At 35.2% G+C, this 27,317-nt stretch overlaps 1 protein-coding gene across 1 annotated transcript; it reads right to left on the bottom strand.

Moving 5' to 3' along the window:
• Positions 1-5,350: 5,350 nt before the first annotated feature.
• LOC149537891 (uncharacterized) lies at positions 5,351-6,386 on the bottom strand. Its single transcript, XM_089799305.1, has one exon. It carries the CDS (start codon positions 6,363-6,365, stop codon positions 5,472-5,474), a length of 894 nt encoding a protein of 297 aa, XP_089655431.1. The 5' UTR covers positions 6,366-6,386; the 3' UTR covers positions 5,351-5,471.
• Between the last annotated feature and the right edge of the window lie 20,931 nt (positions 6,387-27,317).

The following is a 27,317-nucleotide window of genomic DNA, read 5'->3' as shown; positions in this document are numbered from 1 at the left end:
TCAAAGAGGGGCAAAATGTAGACACCTAAAAACCTTTAGAAAATAAAGTATTTTTATTTTCTGAAAAATTTCTGATGACATCATCATTTATTAATTAATTAATTATTTAATTAATTTATTTATTTTTATGCCATTAAATCCCTTTATCTTAATTTAAAATATTTAATTAAGGAATCTCTCCCAAAAATGTTTAAATCTTATTTAAACATTATTTCCTTATTTATTAATTATTTAATTAATAAATTGACCAAAAAACCCAAAATAAATAAAAAATTTATTTTTTGCCTAAAACTTGGCCAATTTCCTTAAGACCACTAACCTCTTCCAAAATCTTCTAATCCTTCTTTAATTTCGATTAAAGGCTAATCCCATCATTTCCTACCTCTAATCCCAACTCAAAATATTTAATTAACATTAAATATTAATCCTCATGTTTATTAAAAAAGTTTTAATAAATATCTCCTCAACCCAAACCCTTGAAATAAATAAAACTTTATTTATTTCCTAAAAATCTAATTTATCCTTATCCTAAGAAGTTCTAGACTCTTCTAGAAAGTCTTCATCCTCATCCTAGAAAATTCTAGACTATTCTAGAAAGTCTTTATCCTCATCCAAAGTCTAGACTCTTCTAAAAGATGTCTTTAAACCTAATCCTAATCCCCTCATAACCTTGTCACATTCTCTAAACATAGGTTAAAACTTACTAACCCAAGCCAAAGTTAACAAATATCTCCTCCTTCACCCACCCTCATTAAATGCCATCCACTTGCCTATCCCTAAGCTAATCCTAAACCATCCTAATCCATCCTCTAATCATTTGCACAAGCCTAAACAAGCTTAAAACCTTCCTAATCAAGTCCAAGTTGAAATTGCTCTCATCACCATCAAAATATCTCAACCATAAAACTTTATGAAGTCCACTAGGTCATAAATGACTCTTACAAGCTATTTTATTGCTCTTACAAGTCATTATGAGGGTCTTTATGAAGATTTTATCCCTTGAGCCTCCTTTTTTGACTCATCCTTCCCCTTTCCTCCATCCTCTCACCATGTGACATGCGTCACTCTTTGATTGGCTATAAGGAAGCACAATCCATGTGCTCTCCTCTCATGCAATCTGAGCCCTCCACAAGCTTTTTCCCATCCTTGCATCTTAGCCCTCAATCCCTCAAGCCTCTTGCCTATAAATTGGATCCTTCCCCTTTGCAAAATAACACAATCCATGAAGTAAAGTTATAATGCTATTTTGAGAGCCAAATCCATACTAAAGCCATCTATCCACACCAAAAATCCACAATCATCCATTGAAGCCTTTGGAAGCATATTGAGCATACATCTTATCCATTTAGATAAAGCTACTCAACAAGAGAGCTTCTTATTGAGAGAGTCCATTAATGGCTCATATTCTCAATTGAGAGCTCATCTTAGTCTATCTTGAAGTTTATGAATTTTGTTTAGTTTGTAGAAGCTTTATTTAAATTTGGTTTCTATTAGCATACTAACATTACTCATATACAAATACCATTTGAACTTTTCAAATACTTCTGATTTCTCTCTTAGGTACATGACAATCATCATTCTTGAATAATCATCAACAAACAGAATGAATAATTTTTCATCCGTATAACTTTCAATGCCAATAGGTCCACACAAATTAGTATACACAATTTCTAAAACTTCTTCAGTCTGATAGTTCTTGCTCTTAAAACTAGTCTTTCCCATTTTACCAATTTGACAATTCTTGCATAGACCAACCTCAAGTTTCTTTATGTAAGGAATACCTCTTACTTTCTTAAATTTACTGATTTTTATTAAGTTGTCAAAGTTTACATGACACAACCTCCTATGCCATAATCAACTTTCTTCAATTTGAGAAATGAAACATGAACATTCACCAAGTTCAAGATAAAATAAGTTACCTTTTGTTTGAGTGTCTAATCCAATCAGCTTTCCTTTGCCATCCAACAATTTTGCTTTTCCGTGCATAAATTCTACTTTGAATCCATTATTGAGTAGCTGTGCCACACTCAACAAATTATGCTTTAGTCCTTCTACCCAATATGCATTATCACATACAAGTTCCTTGGTTAGTGAGATTCTTCATTTTTCTCTTATACAACAAGGTTCATTATTACCAAATCTTACACTACCACCATCATAGTCTTCAAAATATTCAAACTTGGTTTTATCACCAATCATGTGATGAGAACAACCACTATCTATAATCCATGTATCATTTCCGCTCATATGAGAAATGAGTGTCATTTCCTCATCATTATCAGACTCATCTTTCACAGCAATGTAGACAATTTCTTCTTCTTCTTCATCATCAGAATCATTAAAATATTTTGCCAAAAAACATGTTTTCTTACCTTTATCCTTGAATGATTTGAAGTCTTTCTTACCATTGTACTTGTGACCTTTCTTCTCATCTTTGTTCTGCTTATTTTGGGCACCTAGTAGCAATATGTCCAATTTTTTCACAAGAGAAATAGATTAGAGGAACTTTACCTTTATATTTCCCTTTGCCTCTTGAATATTTTCTTGCTAGTAGAGCTTCAACCACTTCAAGATCACTATCTGAACTTTGTTATGATTCTTCATCACTATCTGATTATGGATCCTTTATCTTTTTCCCTTTTTCTTTGAGTGAAAACTTGGCTTCAAATGCTAATTCAATGTTCTTGGCAGCTGGAACATAATTGTCATAGTTGTCTAGCTCAAATGTAGTCAATCTTCCAACTATGACCTCTAAATTTATTTTATGATTTGCCTCACATCTCCTTTCTTGAATTGCAGAGACTTTGATTGCATAAATGGGAAGTAGAGTTCTAAGAACTTTACTTATAACTGTCTCCTCACTGATATCTCCTCTAGATGCTTTGATTGCACTAACACATGCTTTAACTCTTTCAACATACTTTGCAATGTTTTCATCTTCTCTTATCTTCATTTGATCAAATTTCCCTCTCAAAATTTCTATTTTGGCTCTTCTCACATTATCATCTCCTCCATAGATCTCTTCTAGCTTGTTTCACATTTCAAAGGCAATTTTGCAATTCTTGATGTCATCAAATTCTTCATAACTCAGAGCAGATGCTATATCTATCATCATGTTATTGTGAGTCTTCTTTTCAGCAATATCATTGACAGATAATGTACCAGAAGGTTCTTCATATTTTTCATCAAGGTACTTTAGCCTTGTATCACCAATAGAAGCTAGATGAAGCCTCATCAATCCTTGCCATGCTAAGAAGTTGTTCATGTTAAGTTTTGGAATTTCCCTTTTGTAAAACATCCTGATCTTTAGCTTAGATCCTTGAAATCTTTTCTTGTAAGCACCAATAGCTCTGATACCAATTGTTGGGATTAAAGATAGAGTAACTTAGAGGGGGGTGAATCAGTTACTAACAAAAATTAATCCACAGATCCCTTAGATGTCTTAGAGATCTACTTACTACTAATACTCGGTAAACAAATGTTGTAGCTTGATAAATTAAATTATTACTTATCTTCAAGCATTCATGCATGTAACTGAAAACAAAGTGAATACAAGAGACACCAAATTTAACATGAAAACCCAATATGAAAAAAACCACCAAGTAACTAGTCACCAATTTTTCACTCTTCTGAAGTGAGCCCTGTTAAGAGCCAACCCTGTTAAAGGTTACAATACACACTGTTAGGTGCACAACCCTGTTAGAGGATTTAATCACCCTGTTAGGAGTGGCCTTGCTAGAGGTCTTTAGAACAATTCAACTAAATTGTTACCTTGTTAGAGGATTTACAAAATGGTTGTTAAACCAACTCTGTTAAGAGATTTGGAACCACTATTACAATGGTTAGAAAGCAACAATGAATTAACCTGAACAAGATGCAACTAAATTTCCTAATTACAGGTCTTTGTTTTGCTTCATTAGATTCTTCTTGATCAAATATGGCTCTGTTGCTCCTCAATGGTCTCTGATCATCCTTCAAATTCGGTTCCACAATAATTAGTCCTCATATCTCATTAATTCCACACTTCCATCTTACACACTCTTAGAATTCGCAACTTGACCTCTTACTTATACCATTTAGATTATCAGGTCGGCTCATTCACATGTTACATTTACCAATAAACCATACATCAGTCGGCTACAGATATTACTCTGAACAAATAAACGTTATTTCATAAAATAATGAAATCCTTACTGGCTAACCCTGCTTGGTAAATACTGCTTCCAGAAATTTCCCGAGTTAACCTTCTTGACTTGGTTAACATTGCAATATCCTTAAAATCTTTTGGCTGTCAAGTTTACTCGATAAGAATTGAATCCGTTCATGAGAGCTCGATAAGAACTACTTCTTCCAAATTACCTTTGATGACCGAGCGAGCTCGGTAAGAACTGCTTCTGAGCTCGGTAGACTCTGTCCTTTGTCTAGCTGACCTTCTGAGCTCGGTAGACACTATCCTTTATCTAGCTGACCTTTTGAGCTCAGTAGACACTATCTGATGACTAATATGATATTTGTGTGACATCAAAGACAACACACAATTGAACAATTGTATCCAACACCTTGTTCTAATGAGTTTTTGTGATTTTGAACTTATTATGTAACTTACAAGTAGCCAACATCTAGAGATGAGAATCAAATAGTTTTTATTTTGCTTTCTATAAGCCCTCATAAACTCCTCCAAAATGGTTTTGTTAATTTCTTGACAGTGTGATCTACAATTGTAAAAGTATTGCCTAAAAGTGTTGGTATGAGAAATCATGAGATTCCACCACTCAACCAAGTTTACCACTATTAAAGAAAGATTTCATATTCAAAGAAAACAATCGTATTGATTTTAAAGTGTATATATATTTGAAATCTATAATCGTATTATAATTTTATAATCTAAGAATAACAATCTATTACATTCAAGCTAATCTTTTTATTGATATATCTAATTAATTTATAAGTACAAAATATAATATTTAAAATGAACCAAATAATAGTACTGAAAAACTTACAATAATATTTTTATTTTTTATTTAAAAAACCCTCCTCACTAAATTCTAGTACTATGTATATAAATACAATAAAGAAAGGACAAATTGGTAGTCGTAAAAGAACTCCCAACAAAAGAAACAAATAATTGTTAATTGTAAAAGAATTGTCAACTTTGAAAGAAAATTGTTATATTATATGAATAATTCTTGGTGTAATTCTAATAGCAACGGGCCTTCTTAACCCTCTAAGTAAAACAAACAGCAAATCTGATACAAACTTGGGAAAACTTAGAAAATGTTCAGAGACAATAAAGAAAGGAGAAAGATAGAATGAATGAAGAAGAGTGCAAAACAATGGTTCGAAGCCCCAATTGAAAAAAATACTTGTGAATTTGAATGAATTCACATTTAAAAAACAATATCTTTAAATATGAACTCACTTTTTACAGGATTCATACCGAATGAACCACGGAAACAAGACAGGACAGATAATCAGAAAAGTTGATCAGTTGAACCAAAGCAATCGTCAAGCTCTATTGACGAATTCAACAGTTCCTCCAAGAATTCTACACCGAGATCTTCAAATTCCACTCTTTCTGGAGATGATTGAGAATCTGAAGATGACTGAGAATTTTTATCCATTTGCTCGTTCTCAACACAAAGATCTTGATCAAATTCCACTCTTTCCGGAGAAGATTGAGATTCTGAAAATGACTGAGAATCTTTATCCATTTGCTCGTTCTCAGTACCGAGATCTTGATCAAATTCCGCCCTTTCTGGAGAAAATTGAGATTCTGAGTATGACTGTGAATTGTTATCCATTTGCTCGTTCTCAACCCTAGGCATATGGTACTGGTACTCCAACTGTTTCGGCAGCTCTGTTCGCCTCAACCTTTTCCTCTTCAAATTATGAGGCGCAGGATCTCGCCTTATGGCGCTGAGAACCACGTCAAGCGGAAAATTCAAGAGCGCTCGGGATCCTCTCATGACCAGCGCGGCTTTATCGTACGCCATGGCAGCTTCTTCCTCCGTATCGAAGGTCCCCAGCCAGCGCCGCGACGCCGATTCTCTGATTTCCGCAGCATATTTTCCCCAGGGCCGTCTGCGCACGCCTCTGTAATGTTTCCTTTCAGTAAAACTCTCATTTTTCCCCAAATTGCCTTTCTTCTTACCGAAACCCCCATTTCCCCCTCCGAAACCCTCGTTTTCCCCTAAATTTTCAATCTCTGAGGCATTTCTGGCTCCTTCCTTCGGGGACCAGCCGAGATTTAGGGCTTCCATCAGAACTGCATACAGAACCATATCTTCCGAATCATTTTCGTTCAGAGGTAAGAAATCCGAGTTCATGTTCTCCTGCAACACACCTTTGTTCTTCAGTTCCGCCATTTAACCATGTCTTTCAGAGAATTGCAGGCGAAATTTATAGTTACGGTGGATGTCTCAAGCATGTGGCAAAATTGTCAATGGATCGGAAAAGCTCCGACATCATGGATGAGGTCAGTATTTTCAAAAAGGGTTTCTAGAAGGCGAAGAACGATGAGAGGATCTCCGAGTTCGGTGTGAACACTTCAGAAAGTTGCGTTCAGTTGCAAACGTGTCAACGAATCTCGTGTCGCCTCTGCGTACGAAATGTAATCTGAAAAAGCTTTCTGTTGTAAGATGCTGGCCTTTTCAACGAAATTCGAGATAGAAGGTTCTGTTGTATGTTCCAGAAACAGGTTTCGTGTTCGAGTCGCAATTTTGTTGTTCTTTAGTCAAACATTGTCTGGTTTGGTTTGGTTTGGTTTGCTCCAGAACATGCTGTGGCCCTTCTAATACTGTGCTTTGGATTTTCTTGGTGGAAACACCTAGATCATACGTAGTTTGGTCTCTATTGGTGTTCTATAATAATGTAGGACATATCTACATGTGCATTTTGAATTAGTGTATTTGTCATATTTAATATTATTTAATAAAAAAAAATTTGTCTTTTTTAAAATAAGAAGAAAGGTTTGTGTTTGAAAGATCTATGTTACAGAAGAGAACATTGTCTTTCAAAACCTTCATTAAGACTTTTTAAAGGTTTTTTTAATTAATTTATATCATAAAATGTTCCGAAATGAAGTGGACAATTTAAGTGCATTCAAGTTAGACTAGTATTAGGATGCGTAACCTCCTCGTACTGCTTCTCCTCTGTGACTATCACCTAGATGCAATGTGTGTTAAATGTTCCACTCATTCTCATGAGAAATGGGTCCCTGTTAACCACCACTCATGAAACATAGGTCAATGGGTTTGATTGAAAAAAAATAGATGGTTGAATCTTGATAGCAATATCACACGAAGTGAACACGTGTTAGAATTAGTTTAGGTCAAATCTTATTGTATAATTTGATATGAATAATGGGAAACGAATCTTTTTGATGAGTGTATTTGTTAAATTAGGAATGAGAAGGGTACACGTAGTTTTTTATATGATTGAAAAATAAACACTGATAATGAAAATCACCAATATGTTAGTGTTTGGTCTTGAGAGGTTCGACACCAATATTTAGTGGACACTTCTAATTTTCTCTTTGAGCTCAACTTTATCAAAGGAGGATATTGTATATATGGTATAAATTTGCAATCATTAACAAGTCCTCTTCTTGCAAAAAAATTGTAGCCAGATTGTGGACTTTGTTCTTTTGCATGCTCTATTAATGACTATATGATCCACAGTTTATGTTTGCTTGTAAGTATTAGGAATTGATAAATACCTTTCTAGGTGGTTGTACAACCAAAATCATATGTGGTGTTATGCTTGGGTCAACCCTTCATGTGAAACAAGATTTAAGATGATAGAATGCAAGACTTGGACTATAATAAGCACCAAATCCAAATGCTTCACTATTGATTTTCTCTTTCAATACAAGCAAGGATGGGGGAAAATGTGACTAAAGATATTCTATTCCATGATTGGAATGAATGTTATATACAATTTTAAATGCCATCAAATGACATCAAATCACAAAAATGTATGTTTGGTTGTAGCTAGCTAATTTTGAACTTTTGAAGTTGATTTTAGGTGGGTTAAGTTTGTGGTTGTAATGATGAGCTCATAACTATGGATCTAACAAACAAGGATGCCTAGCGTCTAGTACCTGCCGATGTAGAATTTGTTATTGCATTAGTCATACAATTAGTCAGTAAAAAAATTTGAGTTAAAAAAATATTGTATTATACTTCTATATGCAAATACAACATTGACTAATAAGCTAATACAAAATTTAAAAAATGAAATGTCATTGATGCATAATGTATATTGATTTTGTTGTGGTAAAAGAAGAATATAGAAATACATTTAAATCATATGTGACCAAGAGAGTGTCTACTTTGTATTAAGCAATTAATGACTAGCAAGACAAATAATAGTTTTTGATAAATAATGTAGAGGTAGGTTTATTTTGTTTGGATAATTACATTGATCTATCTTGTGGTACAAATTTTGTCACCATGTGCCCCAATTTTGTTCTAAATTGAAATAAAAATACTTCTACAATGTTCTCGAATGTAGGAAAAAAAATTTAAAAAATTCAAGATTGTTCAAGATTGTTCTCTTAATAAGTACAAGATATTTATAGTATTTTTTAATATTTTTTTTAATTCATTTACTATTGTTCTCAAATGAGTACAAAATATTTATGGTACTTTTAAAAATTCATTTATTATTGTCCTTAGAATAAGTACAAGATATTTATGGTGCTTTTTCAACTTTATTTATTACTCATCTTTTTTCCCACATTGGAATGTATAAAGTTCCTAAAATTATTAGAGTGAGCCAAAAACACTAATGTAGCAAAAAGCAACCAATCATATTGAAGATAAATGTTTTCTCTTTAATTCTAAAAACTTCAATATATATTAAAACTTTAGAGATCTAAAAAGTTGTCAAAAAATACTTAAATCTCATTGGACAATCAAATGGAACAGTGGCATTTCAATGAATGCTATAATATCCTGCCATTTCAATGAATGCTATAGTATCCTGCCTTGGCAGGAACTAATAATCAAAATAATCTAGATCATGACCTATAATAAAGGCTATCTTGGAGATTGGTGTCTTTATTCATGTGATAATTGTATAGATAGGTTGAATATATAGATATATATGCACACATTTTAAAATTAAGGAAATAAGCATAAGATGGTATGCATTAGCATATTTTTCTATTATATGTTCAAGATACATACATACAAACAAGAAATGAATGACATGTTGATGCACCATGATTAATAAATTATTCTAGAATTACAAGCTAAAGACTATCTACAGTTACTCTCAACTAAATATGAACATTTTTTTACTTCTGTTCAATGGTCCTTACCCAAATTAAATTCATGAACCTACTTAAAATCTTAGTAGTTGGGTGATGTTTGGTCTTATACGAATTATTACACATATGGGACCTCATATTGTAATGGCATATAATACATCATCAAGCACTTTAAATTATCCATAGAAAGGATATTATTATAAACCTAATTTATCCCAACTAGCGAGGGTAGACTTACTAGTTTGCTAGAGCATATATTTTGCAGATTCATAAAATATTTTCATGAAACCTCCGCTGGTAGGGTAAGTGTACAAAATTGACCAAAATGATGTCAATTTATATGTTTTCTCTAATTTTAGCTATAGTGTGTGCACGCAAAATAGGGAACACATGTTATGGATTGGGTTGCCCAAGGCTTAGGCTTGAGGAATTGAAAACATAGTACATGCACATTATGTAAATTTCCAAAATAAATGAATTTACTTGTAAAAATCCCTTCTAAACCAACAAGTAAAATCGAATGGGCCTTGCCAGGCCAATCTCACTATTGGGATCATACATAAAATGCAACCTTTAACTATAAGATCTTATACCTAAGTTACATGTTATGTATATACTCTCATATGTTTGAGAGTGGTTTCAACTACATAAGAGATAAAATAAATATTTTGGATTTTGAGAGTTTTTAAGAAATTTTAGACTTGACCATATTTTAGGAATCAAACATTATCATCAACATGATTCCTAAAGGACTATTGAGTGCAACCTTAATCCCTTCACTTGTGCATGATCATTTGAGGGTCATTACTCATTGTATTAATGATATTCTATTGGCAATTGACTTGTATGTTTAACCATGAACTAGAGAGAGAGAGAGAGAGAGAGAGAGAGAGAGAGAGAGAGAGAGAGAGAGAGAGAGAGCATTAATAATCATAGGGTACATTTTAGGGTTCTAAGTAGTTGTAATGTATCATAAGGGGTCATAATGGGTCCTAGATGGTTCTAGGACTCCTTAGGACCCATTACAACTTTGTAGTAAATATTAGGACACATTAGGACCTTTTAGGGCCCCTTACACCACATTAATCATTGTAGGAAAATAATGTTTTCTAATGTGTTCTGATATATTTTAATTTTTCCCAAGGTGTTTTAATGGGTCCTAACTGGTCATAAGAACCCTTTGGACCCATTGTGGCCCCTTGGAACCCATTCATACACATTATTACACATTATGACCCCTTAGAACACATTAATCATCATAGGATATACTTTAGGGTTTTAATGTTTCCTAATTTGTCCTAAGGGGTTTTAGTGGGTTCTAAGTGGTTCTAGGAACCCTTAGGACACATTACAACCTTCTAGTACCCATTATAATATGTTAGGATCTTTCAAAGCATATTTGTTGAAGTTGAAAAAAGCTCAACCCCATAGCTCCCAAGAATCACCTATATGAAAACACTTATCACAGTAAGAGATGAGAAACAACTATGGAGGATGGAATTCCTAGATCCACAAATGAGACATTCTTGATGAGAAAAAAGATAATTTTCTATTAATCAAAAGTGAATCAATGAATACAAAGAGAGATCATTCTTATAAAGGAGATCAAAACCCAAATAGGAATCTAACCTAGGTTGCATGATAATAATGAATAAAATAATAATGATTAGATGCCTAAATTTTAGATTATGTAGAATAGAGTTAATTAGAAAATATCTAATTACTCTAACACCTCCCCTTAAGATAAACTTAGAGAGTAGCTAAAAACCTAGAAACAACTATTGAAAGTAGATTTAAGTCTTGACATCAAAGCTTGATTAGGTACCCAAACACAACCAAATATATGTAAAGAAGAGAAATAGAGAAAACTACACAAGAAAAAATGTACTCCAAAAAGAGATGGAAAGAATGCTAAAGAACTAGTGAATGATTGAAGAAATCTCCAAATTAGGGAATGTCTCAGAAGATAGGAACAAAAGAGATGATCATGTAGAACACCAGAGAAGCATAAGAAGTTGCAAATGTTTATAAAAAATAATGGTTGATTTGAAGAACCTCCATTGAAATAACACCTAACTAGATAGAGAATACTATAATATGCAATAGTGATATCAACAAAAACTACTCAAATCAAGAGGCACACAAAGGAAAACAACCAAACTTAAAGATACAATTGACATGAAACATCAAAGCCTAAAGAGCTAACCAATCAAACATTGAAGGTTGCAACTAAAGTAGGAACAAAAAGAAAAGTGTCTATATGGTAAATGATCCATCTCACCAAAATGCATAGGTACCTAGCTATTGCATCCTCCAAGTACATAGGAATAAATACTGAATACATATCTCACTCCATCAAACTATGGAAGCATAAGGAAAAATAGAAGAACCCTCCTAATACAAACAAGGGTGAGGTTAATGCAAACAAGGGTGAGGTGACAAGCAACTGGAAAAGTGGGTCAAAGGAATTACATGTCAAGGAACCATGATCAAGATGCACAAAAGAATACATATGTGTGTACTGAGGTGATCAATCTTAGACATGTCATGAGGCTAATGTCACGGAAGGGACACTTACTAGACAAAGGAAGATGGAAAAAAAAGGCAAATCATCAACCCCCCGTGACACTTTAATCAGAGTAGTGCATGCACAATAAGGAACAAGATGTTGTGAATCCCAAGAATATAGTAATTTACATGAGTTTCCTCACATGAGACTACTCAAATAAAAAGGCAAAGAAAGGAAAAATAATTGAAATGAAAATGCAAATAGAATATGACACTTTATCTTGGTGCATGTTCAAGAATGCATATAGTAGATGTCTACAAAGACTAGAAGAGACGTAAGGTTGTCACAATAGATAGTATGACCCATGAAAAATCATTTGAAGTAACAAAATTGATCTCCAAACCTAAAATAACTAAGATATCCACCATAATGCAAAAATACAAAAAACTAAATAGAATGTGCTTTGAGAAGAATCTAGAAAAACAACTAGCATCACTAGAAGTATATCTGAAAGACATTTATGAAGATATACAGAATTCCCTAATTAGAGATCATATTTTCAAGATATGCCTCTTGGAGTGTGAAAATAACTCCTAATAACTTTGATAGGAAAAAAGCCATAAAAATGCATCAAAACTAAAAATACCCCTACCATCACAACGAGTTTAGAACCCTCTTTCTGGTGATATTGTGTTCATGGAAAATGAAGTCAGTATGCTCGAGATATGAGAATAAATGTGAAGGTAGGTCCAAATAGAGTTAGAAGGGCCAACAAATGTATGTTGATGTAGTGCTCATATCAAAAAGTGACAAGCCAAAATTTGATGGTTAAATGGCCTTTGTGGCAAATAAAAGCCAAAAAATTGATCCCTTTGCCAAAATGATTATATCTTATTGTTATAAAAGCTCATTTTAGAGCTAGGAAAAATAATTCCTAGTAACCATAAAAGGATTGGCATGTGTCAACAAGTGATTAGTCACTGGCAAAAACATACCTCCCATGTCATAAACTGCTTGAGATCCTCAAAAAACATTGGTACATAAGTCTACTATACCTAAAAAAGTGTATGTGCACTTCTCTAAAACATATGCCAACAATTGTTTTGAAGCGAGTGTTGCCAGAGCCTGCAAGTATAATCAAGGTTGTGGATGAGGGTGACATGGCCAATGTGGGCCACTAGGTTCTTGGAGCTTAGATCAAAATTAACACAAAAAGGCCACAATAATCATGAAATAACATAAGAAATGGAGCAAATTTCATAGCTAGTGCCAGAAAGGCATTGCATGTGTTGTTGACAATGGGGCTAGTGGCCTGCTCAATTTATCTAATGTCCAAATATAGGAAGATGCAATAAAGGCCGCCCCCAATCAAATGCATCAACTAATGCGCATCTCCCAAGATCTAATGCAACATGCTAATTGAGGACAACTTCGTCAAGCATAGAGGCCAAGTGCATGTGAAGGGCCTGTGTTGACTATGAGTACGATAGTGCATTTTTCAAGAAAAAAGGCCTCCATAACAAGGTTTTAATCAAAGAGATCAAGTTTCCACAATCCATTGTATTATATTGATTTGTTTATGGATTCAATTGTGTAAAGACTTTTACCATCAATATTTTGAATCATGCTACATAATCCATCATCAGGATGAAAGAGAGCAAGGGATAGAAAACAATGTGAGTTTAAGATGATGACTGACCAAAAGGTAAAGGTACCAAGGGAAGAGAGATTGCCCTTGTACACATTTTTTTTAAAACAAAAAATGTTGTTGTAAAAAATAATTTGCAACTTATTTTATTTTAAAAAATAATAAAAACTTGTCACCCCAATTTTAGAGCCCAAGGTTTTACGACCTTTGGATAAAAAATCATTCCCTCATATTTCAACAACATCCAAATTGTTTAAATTATATATGCAAATAAGTATTTTCAGGTGCTTTGAGCTTAATGGTGAGGTCTTTATGGGCTCAAAGTGACCCAAAGTAAAGGTGCCCCTAGATCTAATACAAAATCCTCTATAGAAACCAAATATGAAAACTGTAGCCAAATCTCTCATTAAGAGAATAGGGGCACGAGGATATGGAGCTCTAATACCATGTTAAAGTTGATGAAAACTTAACCCTGCATCTCCCAAGAATTACCTACATGCAAACACCTATCATAGAAAGAGAGGATCAATAACTATGAAGACTAAAATTCCTCGATCCACAAATGAGACAATCTTGATGAGAAAAGGATAAATTGCTATTAATCAAAAGAGAATTAATGAATACAAAGAGATATCATCCTTATAAAGGAGATAAAAACCCTAACAAGAATCTAATCTAGGTTGCATGATAATAATCAATAAAATTTTAATGATTAGATGCCTAGATTTTAGATTATGTAGAATAGAGTTAATTAGAAAATATCTAATTACTCTAATGACATAGTGCAAGGTAGGAGAATCCCCAAAAGAGATGTCCTAGCCCCCTACAAACAACCACACAATGGAATATAAATAATAACACAAAGATTTAGATCCACACAATGCCAATTCTCATTATAAGATTTCATCCAACATGCCCAGTTGTAAGCTCTTCCAGGTTATGACCAAATACATCAACAATTACAATAAAAGTTCAACAAGATCTCACAAGATCCAAACTACTAGCTAACCTAGATCTGAAACTTGGTCGAGAAGTCCAAGAAGAATTTGAACTCATTCTCACAAGCCATCAAACAAACTCCTTGTTTCCCAAGTCAACACTTAGCTACTAGCTTTGCTCAAACTTTGCTCCTCTTTGCTAGTCATCTTCTCCATGAAGGATGAATTATAATCATGATTCTAGAATCCACAAGACTATCTACTTATACTAAACCAAGACACAACTCAACCTAGCCAATTACATTAATTAAATACACCCACATTAAATATACCCATCAAGCCACGAGTCGACTTGGCTACAAACATTAAATACATAACATGAATTAAATACTTAGGGTAGGCCCCAAGTTTACAATGCATAGCTAACTCATAAGACCATATAAGAACACATGCACTAAGACATAGGTCCACATACCAACCAACTATCCAAATCCAAGAGCACACACACCAACTCCCTCAGATTGAAACTCGTAAATACAATCTCCAAAGCTTTACTAGTAAATAGGAACACATTGCCAACAACCATGAAAATGGCTCTAAATCCAAGATGATGACTCCAAATCTTATGCACACTTAAGGAAAGGTTTCCCAATATGCCTCAAATAGATCCCCAACCACATGAATCATAAGGTCCACAAAATCCAAGCTTGATGCTCATGCATCAGACTCCTCGAGTAGATAAAAAAAGTATGTCCAACACTTTGATGCCCAAAGAAATTTTTGCAACCAACTTCATCTTCACCAAAGGATTTCTAATCCATAAAGGACAAGAGATTTTTAAAAAAAATCAACCATCTATGCTTCATCCATTCAAAATCTAGATCATATGAATCTCAACAATCCAATCACTATGCTCACTCCCAGGAACAAACTAAACATAATGCTTCACCAATAATTCTTGCAACTGATCATAACCAATAATAATAGCATCCTCCAATATCAAATCCATGTCATCAACATCATGTAAATCATCACCCACAAAAACCTTAGCATCCACAACCAAGTGCTCCACAATTTCCATGTTAGACTCAACCAACTAATCATAAAAATCAATCTCCATCCCAACATAAACAAGATTAGGAACCTCTTTAGAAACAACCACAAGTTTCTCTATAGGTTTCACATCAAACTCTAAATTGATCAAAAAAACAAACCTCAACCTCAACCTTCCCATGCCATCTTCATTCTCATACAAGTCTTCTAATTGGCTAGACCACTCACTTCTAGATTAGTAGATTCCAACTCTAGTAGCATACAACTTCCTTTTTTAGTTTATCAACTCATTTAGATAAAGAAGTGTCCACAACAATGTCCACTTGAGAAACTGTCTCATTAATCCTTGTCTCCACTATATTATGAAGATTTGCAATAATCTTAGGGTCTAATGTTCTTGGAAGCATCTTCCAAGATCTTTGTAAACACTCTACAAAAAAAAAACCAGATCCAACCTTTGCTCTAATAATCTTCACCCAAGGCCTTGGTGCAAATTGCCTCAACTTTGGCAATTTGTCTACACACTTAGGAAAACTCATTTTGATACCACCTGACAGAGTGCAAGGTAGGAGAATCCACAAAAGAGATGTCATAGCCCTTGAAAAATAGCCACACAATGGAATATAAACAATAATATATAGTTTTAGACCCACACAATGGAAATTTTCATAATAAGATTTCATCCAAGATGTCTGGTTGTAAGGGTTTCTTGGTTACGGCCAAATACATCAACAATTACAATAGAATTTCAGCAAGTTCTCACAAGATCCAAACCACTAGCTAGCCTAGATCAACAACCTAGTAAAGAAATCCAAGAATAATTTGAACTTGTACTTGCAATTCATCAAGTAACCTCCTTGTTTCCCAAGCCAACACTTAGCTACTAGCTCTACTCAAACTTTGCTCCTCTTTGCTACTCATCTTCTCCATGTCAGATGAATGATAACCATGACTCTAGACTCCACAAGACCCTCTACTTATACTAAACCAAGGCATAGGTCAGCCTATACAATTACATAAATTAAATAAACTCATATTTAGTATACCCATCAAGCCACAAGTGAACTTGGCTACAAACATTAAATACATAACACAAATTAAATACTTAGGACATGCCCCAAGTTTACAATGCATAGCTAACTCATAATAACAAATAAGAATACACACACTTACACATAGGTCCACATGCAAACCAACTATCCAAATCCAAGAGCACACACACCAACCCCCTTGGAAAAAGCTCACAAATGTAATCTCCTATGCTCTACTAGTAAGTAGGAACACATTAATAGAAACCATGAAAATGACTCTAACTCCAAGATGATGACTCCAACCATCACGTGCACTTAAGGAAAGGTTCCCTAATAGGCCTTGAACACATCCCCAACTATGTGAATCATAAGGTCTACAAAATCCAAGCTTGGTGCTCCTACATAATTTAACAACATTAATAATGTTGTTTAGTGTGGAGCCTGATCAGTCCCCAAGTGGGAGATTGTTAGATTGTGGTGACTGATCAGGAAAGTACTTTACATATTTCATAAATTTTTTTTTTTTTGGGAAGTAGCCGACATGGTAGCCGACATATTATGGCTGACATATGGCCGACATGTTATAACCTTAAAGCGGTTTAATACTTGTATAAAAAGGGCTTAGGGTTGGGTATTTTTCATATGTGGTGAAAGGAAATTGGTTCTTGCGGCGGTATTGAGCTGTAAGGGATTACGGATTGTAATCAGGTTGTAATCATTGGATTGTAATAAGATCGGACTTGCTGTTTGGTGGACGTAGCCCAGGGATTGGGTGAACCACGTTAAATCTTGGTGCCTTGTGTTCATTTTTGTGTGTTCTATTATTTTTCTGTTATTTGTTATATTTGCATGTAGTTTTTGTTTTTGTCCGTGGTTTATCCTAACAAGTGGTATCAGAGCAAGGTTGTCTTTCAGTTATCCTCTGCAGGAAAGTCTCACGGTTAAGTGGGAGTCTCACAGTTAAGTGGGAGCGATGGCAGATGAGGGTAAGTTGAGGGTTGACAGGTTTAATGGGCAGACCTTCCAGTTATGGAAGATGCAAATGGAAGACTATTTATATCAGAAGGATTTATGAAAGCCGTTGGAAGGAAAAGCCAAGAATTAGGGAACTATGTCAGAAGCTGAATGGGATCTTTTGGACAGAAAGGCACTCAGAATCATTCGGTTATGCTTGGCACCATCAGTGGCATTTAATATTACAAAAGCAAAGACGACAGAAGATTTGATGAAAACCCTAGCGACACTGTATGAAAAGCCCTCCGCTTCAAATAAGGTATTTCTCATGAAGCATTTTTTAATATGAAAATGGCAGAAGGTGGATCTGTTGCAGATCATTTAAATGAGTTTAATACTATTACTAGTCAATTATCTTCTGTGGGTATCAATTTTGATGAAGAAATTAGGGCTCTCTTGATTTTGTGTTCTTTGCCTGAAAGCTGGAATGGCTTGGTAATGGCGGTGAGTAATTCTGTTCCTGGATCTAGTACCCTAAAATATGATGATGTGATCGGTGTTATTTTAAGTGAGGAAACTCGTAGAAAATCCTCAGGTGGATCTACATCAGGAAGTGCTTTAAATGCACAAAGCAGGGGCAGAACAACTGAAAGAAGAAGTAACTCTAGAAATCATGGGAAATCAAGAGGAAAGTCAAAGGGGAGGAGGTCTCAATCGAGAGGACCAAATAATTGCTGGTACTGTGGGAAACCAGGGCACAAAAAGAAAGATTGCTGGACTCGAAAGAAAAATGAAGGAGATAAATCAGATGGAGACAAAGAGGCAAATGTGGTAAGTAACAAATCCGAAAAGGATGCTTTGCTTCTGTCTTTAGAGAGTGTTGATGATTCATGGGTTTTAGATTCTGGTGCTTCTTTTCATGCTACACTTCATAGAGGTTATTTCATTGATTATGTCCAAGGGGATTTTGGGCTTGTTTATTTGGGGGATAATGAACCCTGTCAGATTGTTGGAAAGGGAAAAATTAAGATTAAGTTGCAGAATGGGAATCATTGGCTACTACATGAGGTAAGACATGTTCCAAAACTAAGTAGAAATTTAATTTCAGCAGGGCAACTCGGTGATGAGGGTTGTGTAGTTACTTTTAATGATAAAAATTGGAAGGTTTCAAAAGGTTCCCTTGTAGTAGCAAAAGGTTTGAAAGTAGGCACCTTATATCTTTGTACAGGACATATTGTTCCTTCTACTTTGATTGTTTCAGAGAAAAATGAATATTCAGGAACAATTACTGCAGTTGAGCAGGGAGAACAAATAGCTGTTGTAGATTCTGATACAGCGCTGTGGCACAATAGACTTGGGCACATGAGTGAGAAAGGTATGAAAGTACTTCATTCAAGGAAAGTTTTACCAGGTCTAAAATGTGTGAATATGGATTTCTGTAAAAGTTGTGTGTATGGAAAACAAAAGAGAGTGAGTTTTGTAAAGACAGGGAAGGAAAACAAAAAGGAGAAATTAGAGCTTGTGCATACAGATGTATGGGGACCGGCTCAGGTATCTTCCCTTGGTGGCTCTCATTATTATGTTACATTTATTGATGACGCAACTAGAAAAGTATGGGTTTATTTCCTTAGACAGAAATCTGATGTATTTCAAACTTTTAAGAAATGGAAATGCTTGGTTGAAAATGAGACTGGTAAGAAATTAAAATGTCTCAGATCTGATAATGGTGGTGAGTATTGCATTCATGAATTTGAAGATTATTGCTCCACTAATGGTATTCATAGACAAAAAACTGTTCCAAAGACTCCACAGGAAAATGGAGTGGCTGAACGCATGAACAGGACTATAATGGAGCGTGCAAGCAGCATGAGGTTGCATGCTGGGTTGCCCTTACACATGTGGGCGGAGGCTGTCAATACTGTAGTATATTTGATTAATAGAGGTCCCTCTACTCCTTTGGGCTATGGTATTCCAGAGGAAGCATGGACTGGTAAGAAGGTGAGTTATTCTTTTCTCAAAACCTTCGGTTGTGAAGCTTTTGCTCATATAGACTCTGAAAATAGAACCAAGCTAGAAGCTAAATCAAAGAAATGTGTCTTTTTTGGATATGGAATTAATGAATTTGGCTATAGGCTTTGGGATTTTGAAAATCATAAAATTATAAGAAGCCGGGATGTCATATTCAATGAAAAAGTGTTGTACAAAGATCTGTTGCAGCAACATGAGAAGAAAGAAGATGATTATGTAGTGTTGGATGATACTCCAAAAGCTGATGTTATAGCCATTCCTCATGATGTGCAACAACTGCAACAAAAAATACCACACACACCAATGAATGTTAGATGGTCAACAAGGCCAATTAGACCTCCACAAAGGTTTTCTCCCTCTTTGTATTCTATTTTACTTACTGATGCTGGTGAACCTAAAAGTTATGATGAAGCTGTGCAGGTGGATACTAAGATTCAGTGGGAGTCTGCAATGAAAGATGAAATGGACTCTTTGCTGAAAAATAAGACATGGGATTTGTGCAAGTTGCCTGCAGGTAAAAAGGCTTTACAGAATAAATGGGTTTACAGGTTGAAAGAAGAGGAAGGAGGTAAGAAAAGATTTAAGGCCAGGTTAGTTGTAAAAGGATTTGCACAGAAAAAGGGAATTGATTTTGATGAGATATTTTTTCCTGTTGTTAAAATGACTTCTATTCGTACTGTTTTAAGTCTTGTGGCTACTGAAGATTTGCATTTAGAGCAGATGGATGTTAAAACAACCTTTCTTCATAGCGATTTGGATGAAGAAATATATATGGCTCAGCCACAGGGTTTTGAGGTCAAAGGTAAGAAGAACTTAGTGTGCAAATTGAAGAAAAGTTTATATGGCTTGAAGCAAGCACCTCGGCAATGGTATCTGAAATTTGACAGTTTTATGCATGAGCATGGATATAATAGGTGTCATTTAGATTACTGTGTTTATTTTAAGAGGTTGGATGATGATAGCTACATTATTTTATGTTTATATGTTGATGATATGCTTATAGCTGGGTCTAACATGGATCATATTAAGGGGCTGAAATGCCAATTAGCACATGCATTTGCTATGAAGGATTTGGGGGCAGCAAAACAAATCCTTGGTATGAAGATTTGCAGAGATAGGAAGAACAAAACATTGACACTACCTCAAGCTGATTATGTTGAGAAGGTGTTGCAATGTTTCTCCATGGAGAATGCTAAAGCTGTCAGCACACCTTTACCTGGTCATTTGAAATTGACTAAGGAGATGTGTCCCAAGACACAGGAAGAGGAGGATAAGATGTCCAAGGTACCCTATGCTTCAGCTGTAGGAAGTTTGATGTATGCTATGGTATGCACTAGGCCAGATATTGCACATGCAGTGGGAGTCGTTAGCAGGTATATGAGTCATCCAAGATTTGAGCATTGGAATGGTGTCAAGTGGATTCTCAAATATTTGAGAGGAACATCCAATAAGTGTTTACATTTTGGGGGCTCTACTACTGATTTACAGGGCTATGTTGACTTAGATTTGGTTGGGGATATTGATACCAGGCGGAGTACTACAGGTTATGTCTTTACTGTTGGTGGGGCAGCCGTGAGCTGGGTTTCTAGGCTACAGAAGATTAATGCTCTCTCCACTACAAAGGCAGAGTATGTTGCTGCTACAGAGGCAGCCAAAGAGATGATATGGCTTCAGTTCTTCTTGGAAGAATCGGGACATCCTCAGAAGGATAATTATTTGTTCACAGATAGTCAGAGTGCCATTCATCTTGCTAAGAATTCAGCTCTGCATTCTAAGACCAAACACATACAGTTGGGGTACCATTTCATTCGGTCAGTTTTGGAGGATGGACAGTTAAAGCTAGAGAAGATCCATACCAATGAAAATCCAACAGATATGTTGACAAAGGTTGTAACAAGGGAGAAGCTGAACTCCTCTTCAGCTTCAGTTGGTCTTTTAGACTAAATGTGAATAAAAGAATAGCAGAGTCCAGGGTGGTTTGATCCAGTGGGAGCCCCATGCGGTAGTTGTATTGCTACAGGATCAGTCTCCAAGTGGGAGATTGTTGTTTAGTGTGGAGCCTGCTCAGTCCCCAAGTGGGAGATTGTTGTTTAGTGTGGAGCCTGATCAGTCCCCAAGTGGGAGATTGTTAGATTGTGGTGACTGATCAGAAAAGTACTTTACATACTTCATAAATAGAATTTTTTTTTTTGGGAAGTAGCCGACATGGTAGCCAACATATGGCCAACATGTTATAACCCTAAAGTGGTTTACTACTTGTATAAAAAGGGTTTAGGGTTGGGTATTTTTCATATGTGGTGATACGAAATTGGTTCTTGCGGTGGTATTGAGCTGTAAGGGATTACGGATTGTAATCAGGTTGTAATCACTGGATTGTAATAAGATCAGACTTGCTGTTTGGTGGACGTAGCCCAGGGATTGGGTGAACCACGTTAAATCTTGCTGCCTTGTGTTCATTTCTGTGTGTTCTATTATTTTTCTGTTATTTGTTATATTTGCATGTAGTTTTTATTTCTATCCATGGTTTATCCTAACAAATAATTGTATTACATACTTTAGCCTCAATTTGATGTGTCCTAATGGTTCCTAATATGTTATAAGGGGTCATTAGGGAATATTAGGGGCTTATCAAGATAGGACAAATTAAGTCCCATTGGAACCTATTATGGCCTATTGGCACACCTTAGGAAACATTAAGACACATTAAAACCTATTATGACGCCTTCTAAGAAATTAACCATTGTAGGAAATACTAATGTGTCCTAGGAGTCCTAATGTCTCATAAGGGGTCATGATTGATCCTAATTAGTTCAATAGCCAATTATGACCCATTAAGCCCCCTTAGGATGCACTAGAACCAATTAGAACACACTAGAACCCATTAATACTACTTAGACCACCTTAATGGGTTATAATGTTTTTTAATGGATCCTAAGGTATTCTAATGTGTTTTAACCCTATGACCCCTTAACACCCATTAGGACCCCTTACAATATTTTAGGGGCCATTAGCACACATAAGAACTAATTAAAAACCCTTAGAACATGTTAACCATCTTAGGACACACTAATTTATCCTAAGGGGCTGTAATGGGTCTTAAGTGGTTGTAATTAGTGCTAATATTTCCTATTGGCTTTAAAGTGGTCCTAATGTATCATAAAGGGTCATAATGGTTCCTAAGTGGTCTTGGGGCCCCACAAGTCTTATAAGGACCCCTTAACACATATGTAGAACACATGAATGGGATTTAAATAATTCTAATGTATTAGAAGGGGTCATAATGGAGCCTAAATGGACCCTAGGACCCATTATGGCCCATTAGATGTCCTTAGAACACATTATGGCCAAATAAGACACATTAGAACCCATTAATGCCACTTAGAACACATTAAGGTGTGCATGACACATTAATGGGTTTGTAAGGGGTCATAAGGGGTCTTAGTATACAATAATGTGTGTTGGTGTATGGTAATAGGTCTAAAGGGGTTTTAAGGGGTCTTAGAATACATTAATATGTCCATCAATGTGTTATAACCCCTTAAGAAACCTTACTATACATCTTATAGTTCATAAAGGGTCCAAAGGAATTGTAATGGATACTAGGACCCCTTACCATACACTGATGTATCCACTAAGGAGTCCTAGAGCATATTAATGTGTTCAATGACCCCTCAAGACCTCTTACAAACTCTTACCATACATTAGTGGATGGTAAGGGGTTGTAAAGGGTCATAAGGGGTCTTAAGTTGTCCTAGAATACATTAATGTGTCTAGAGACCCATTATGACCCTTTAGGATTTCATACCATACACTAATGGTTGTAAGGGTTCATAAAGGGTTTTAGGACACATTAATGCATTATATGACCCCTTAAGACCCCTTAAAACTACTTTTCGTACATGGTAAGTGATCCTAATTTCACTTAGGATACATTAATTTGTGCCCTAGGACCCCTTACCATCTACTTATGTATGATAAGGTTTCTTAGGTTGTATCAATGTTTTATAGGATAAAATAATGTATCTTAACACCCCTTATAAATTGTTACCACCACTCACTCTAAATATTAGGACCAGTTGCCATACACTAATGTATTTCAATGGGTCCTAAGTGGTCTTGAGGGGTTCTAAGACACATTATCGTGTTGTAGGACCCCTTATAACCCCTTACCATACACTAATGTATGGTAAGGGGTCCTCTAAGGTCCTACAACACATTAATGTGTCCTACCAAACCTTAAGATCCCTTACCATACATTAGTGTACAATAAAGGATCCTAAGGTCACTTGTGACCTCTTTCAACCCTTTAGGAATTGTTAGCCAATTCCAGCTCCCCCACCTTCATTTTCTTGACACCATCATCAAAATTAGACCAGAGAAACATTTTATAGTGTCAAGATTGTTTAGATGGTCAAAATTTGGTAAACCCTAGATTTTTGTGCCATATTTTGGTCATATGGTATTTTTCATGTTTTCAACTAGAGTTATGATTTTATGATTGAGGGTTCTATCATCTAGTCATAGGCTTTCAATGTCTTTCCTTCAATGTTATAGAGTATGGTTCTAGCAAGTCATCATAAGGTCAAATATTAAACCTCCCAATCTCATGATCTTCTCTTGTCATGGCATCACTAATGTATATTTTTAAGGTTATGAGCATATGATTTCCCTATGTCTTAGCATCACAAGTATGTATTTTAAGGACAATGATCTTATGACGACCCCTTGTCATATGATCATAAGTGTTAACTATTGAACATAAAACTATGGTTATAATGGAGTTGCAATGTTACAACAGGCTATCTATTGCAAGATCATAAATGCTCTAAGGAGGTCTTGCAACCATACAAAATGCAAGTGTTTTTGTAGCATTGTGAGGTTGTAAGGATAGAAAAGTGTTGAGTTTATAAAAGGGTTATGATCTTAGGAAAAAAGAAGGATCACATGATCATGAAGGTGATTTCTGGGACTTTTGAAGCTATGAGGGGGAAGAAATTGAAGATCATAGGTTGAAAGATGTGTCAAAAAGGTGGATAGGGTGGCATGTTCTAATTAGTCAGAGGTACCGACAAGGATCATAGGGGTTTTAGTTTTATTGTGACCATAGAATCAAAATTAGATCAATGACTAGTGTATGTGTGTTTTCTGAAGTTGCTCAAGCTTTAATCAAAGTACAGAATCAAGAATTTTCCATGTAGGAAAGGTGAGAATAGATTTTGACTATAGGACACACAATGAAGGACATGTTAGAAGGGTGATAGAGGGGCAGTGCCTAATTGGTCAAGAGTGCTGACTATGCCAGGGTTCTTTACTCATATTGCTATTGGTAGATCTCCGAAAATTGATGTCTGGTGTATGCTCACATTTTCAAAATGCTCGATGACTAGCCACTATAGGAATACAAGTGTACACTACATTTCATGGTGGGCCAGGGTCACAAAGTATTCCTTTTTGCATGATTGCAAGGGTTAAGAATATCTCATTGAATGAAGGCTGATCAGTTCAATTGACATCATTTCATCGAAGGATACTCTAACTTTAAGTTGTGATGTTGTGAGAGTTGATGCTAGCAGTCAAGTTCTTGACTTTTACAAGATCTTATGCATTTTTATGTTACACTCAACAAAGGTTGTGAGATTGTGATTTCATCTAATAGGAAAGTCTAATAGTTTGTGAACCATCACATGGTCAGTGAATAGTTAAGCTTTTTAGGTTACGAGGTTGCACTAAAATCAGAATTCAAGTTGTGAACATGTGAGGTGTCCATTTTTAGTTAAGGCCTATGTTGTCACATCTTCACAAAGGGTTAAAGGTTAACTTCGATCAAGGTAGTGATGATGTGAATTCTTTGTTCACACAATCATGGGGTTAGTTGACGAGTTAATGAAATATAATGTGAGGTTGCGATCAACATTAAGCAATTAGGTTCACAAGCTTTCACAACATCACAAGGATAAAGATGTTAAGGCCCCTAATTGTGGTGATGGTGCAAGAGTAGTTAGTTTTACTTGTTCACAAGTTTGTAACAATCAAAGAGCTAGGATAAAGAAAAGGTATGAAGCAATGATCAAATAGAAAGACATGGCTTTGTAGTTTGGCAAGATCAAACAACTAATAGAGGAAATTAGCTATGAAGTTGTGCAATGGGATAGTCAAAAATTAAAAGGAAGAAAGGTTGGTGAGGTGGAAAAATATTTGAAAGGTATCAGGCCACATGGTAGGATTAGGTGATTGACTTTAGTTGATTGATAATGTGGCTGATTTGGAATAGAGGCATGATTTGATGTAATTCTTTAATGGTGAATAGGTCCTTGATTTCTTGTAAACACTATTTTGAGTATTCTCCATGCCTAGTAGATGAAAATTTCATCCTTTCTACTACCTGGTTATCCATCTACCCTACTAGAGCAATAATGACTGCCATTTTTTGTCTCATCATTCTCTGATTTACATGCAAAGATTAGATTTTCCACATTTGAATGTGCATCTAATCATATTTTTCTCTGATCTATAGTAATTTTTCTCTATGTCTTTAATGGCAATAGTTTGCTTTGGCTTCCAGTAGAAGTTATCTCAGTTATGCTTGAACTATAAAAGAAAGTTTTGTAAGCCCTCCAAGGATTAGTATTTTTTTTGATTCTATATTAGTTGTGTCATATGCTCTACTACTGTAATTTCCTTTTGTCTATGAATGAATATATTTATCTAATGTACCTCATTAATATAAGTGCAAAACCTTATTTCCTTTGTTAGTGTATTGTTTCCATTCTTCAATCTGCATGAAAATATCTATTTAGCCTTGAATGATATAGAGTGAAGTTCCTTCCTTGTAGCATCTCATTTGACTCCTAATTTGCATGTGATTGTTTAACTAAAAAGCAAAGGTTGAATCCATGTATTTTGAGATTATATTGATGAATAATGCATTCTTAGCTAGAGAAAAGTTTGAACATAGTATTTGTTGTATCACCCCCTCTTAGATTAGAATAGGTAGTTTGCTATCATACATTCCTTTTCCCTTTTACTATCAAGAAATAGTTAGGTGCACCCTGATAGTAGGGAATTCATCCTTTTCTAGAGACTCAATCTGTAGTTGCAAAGCCCAACACTTTCAAGATTGTTTCCATGTTACAGAAGGTTGCCTTTAGGTAAAAAATTTAGGCAAGAGTGCAACCTTTTCAGCCAATAGTTTTTGGCACACCTGGTGGAGCTAATATTGAAGAATTCTAGGTCTATTGATTTGTTGGTGTCAAAGAAAAGAACTCAAAATTCATGTTGAGGAGATAGTGTTGCTCTCAATATTCCAGGCCTTAAAGAGGCTCACATTCAAACACTTGGAAATTCCATTTTTACATCTTGGTTTCTAGATCAAAGTTGTTGTGATTCATGCCCAAAGCTAAAAAAGGGCATCTTCTAGAGGTAACTTTCAATGTTTTTAGCTTTCATTTTTAAATCCTAGAAGAAAAAGAAATAGACTATCTGTATCACCAGTTAGGAGTACAAAAGTATTACATACACCTCCAAGATCTCTCTCTACTCCTCCTATTGATAGGTCATAGCCTAGAATACCATCTATCCATTTAAAGATATCATTATTCCACATGGCATAACCTAGATACCATGCATTTTCCACCTTCAATGGTGGAATTCTCCTCATTCTATCTCAGAGACATGACATCCCAATAACTTCTCTTAAAATTCTACCAAACTTCACTAGGGAAACCTCCATCTCTCCCTTAGAGCACATTCAAGAAGTCTCAAACATCTATAATATCCATGGTATTATAGAAGATGATGTTGTTGTTAGATTGTTATCTTCATCTCTAAAAGGAAAAGCCTTACAATGGTATAGGGGATTGCCGCATAACTCTGTCACTAATTG

The sequence above is a fragment of the Cupressus sempervirens genome, chromosome 9, assembly GCF_028749045.1.
Source record: "Cupressus sempervirens isolate cs-2001-9-10 chromosome 9, ASM2874904v1, whole genome shotgun sequence".
NCBI classification, from domain to species: Eukaryota; Viridiplantae; Streptophyta; class Pinopsida; order Cupressales; family Cupressaceae; genus Cupressus; species Cupressus sempervirens.
Note: the sequence above shows the minus strand (reverse complement) of the source record. Positions and strands in the feature narration are given on the sequence as shown.

Coding starts and splice junctions, on each gene's coding strand:
- LOC149537891 (XM_089799305.1), bottom strand. CDS start 6,365: ATGGCGGAACTGAAGAACAAAGGTGTGTTGCAGGAGAACATGAACTCG.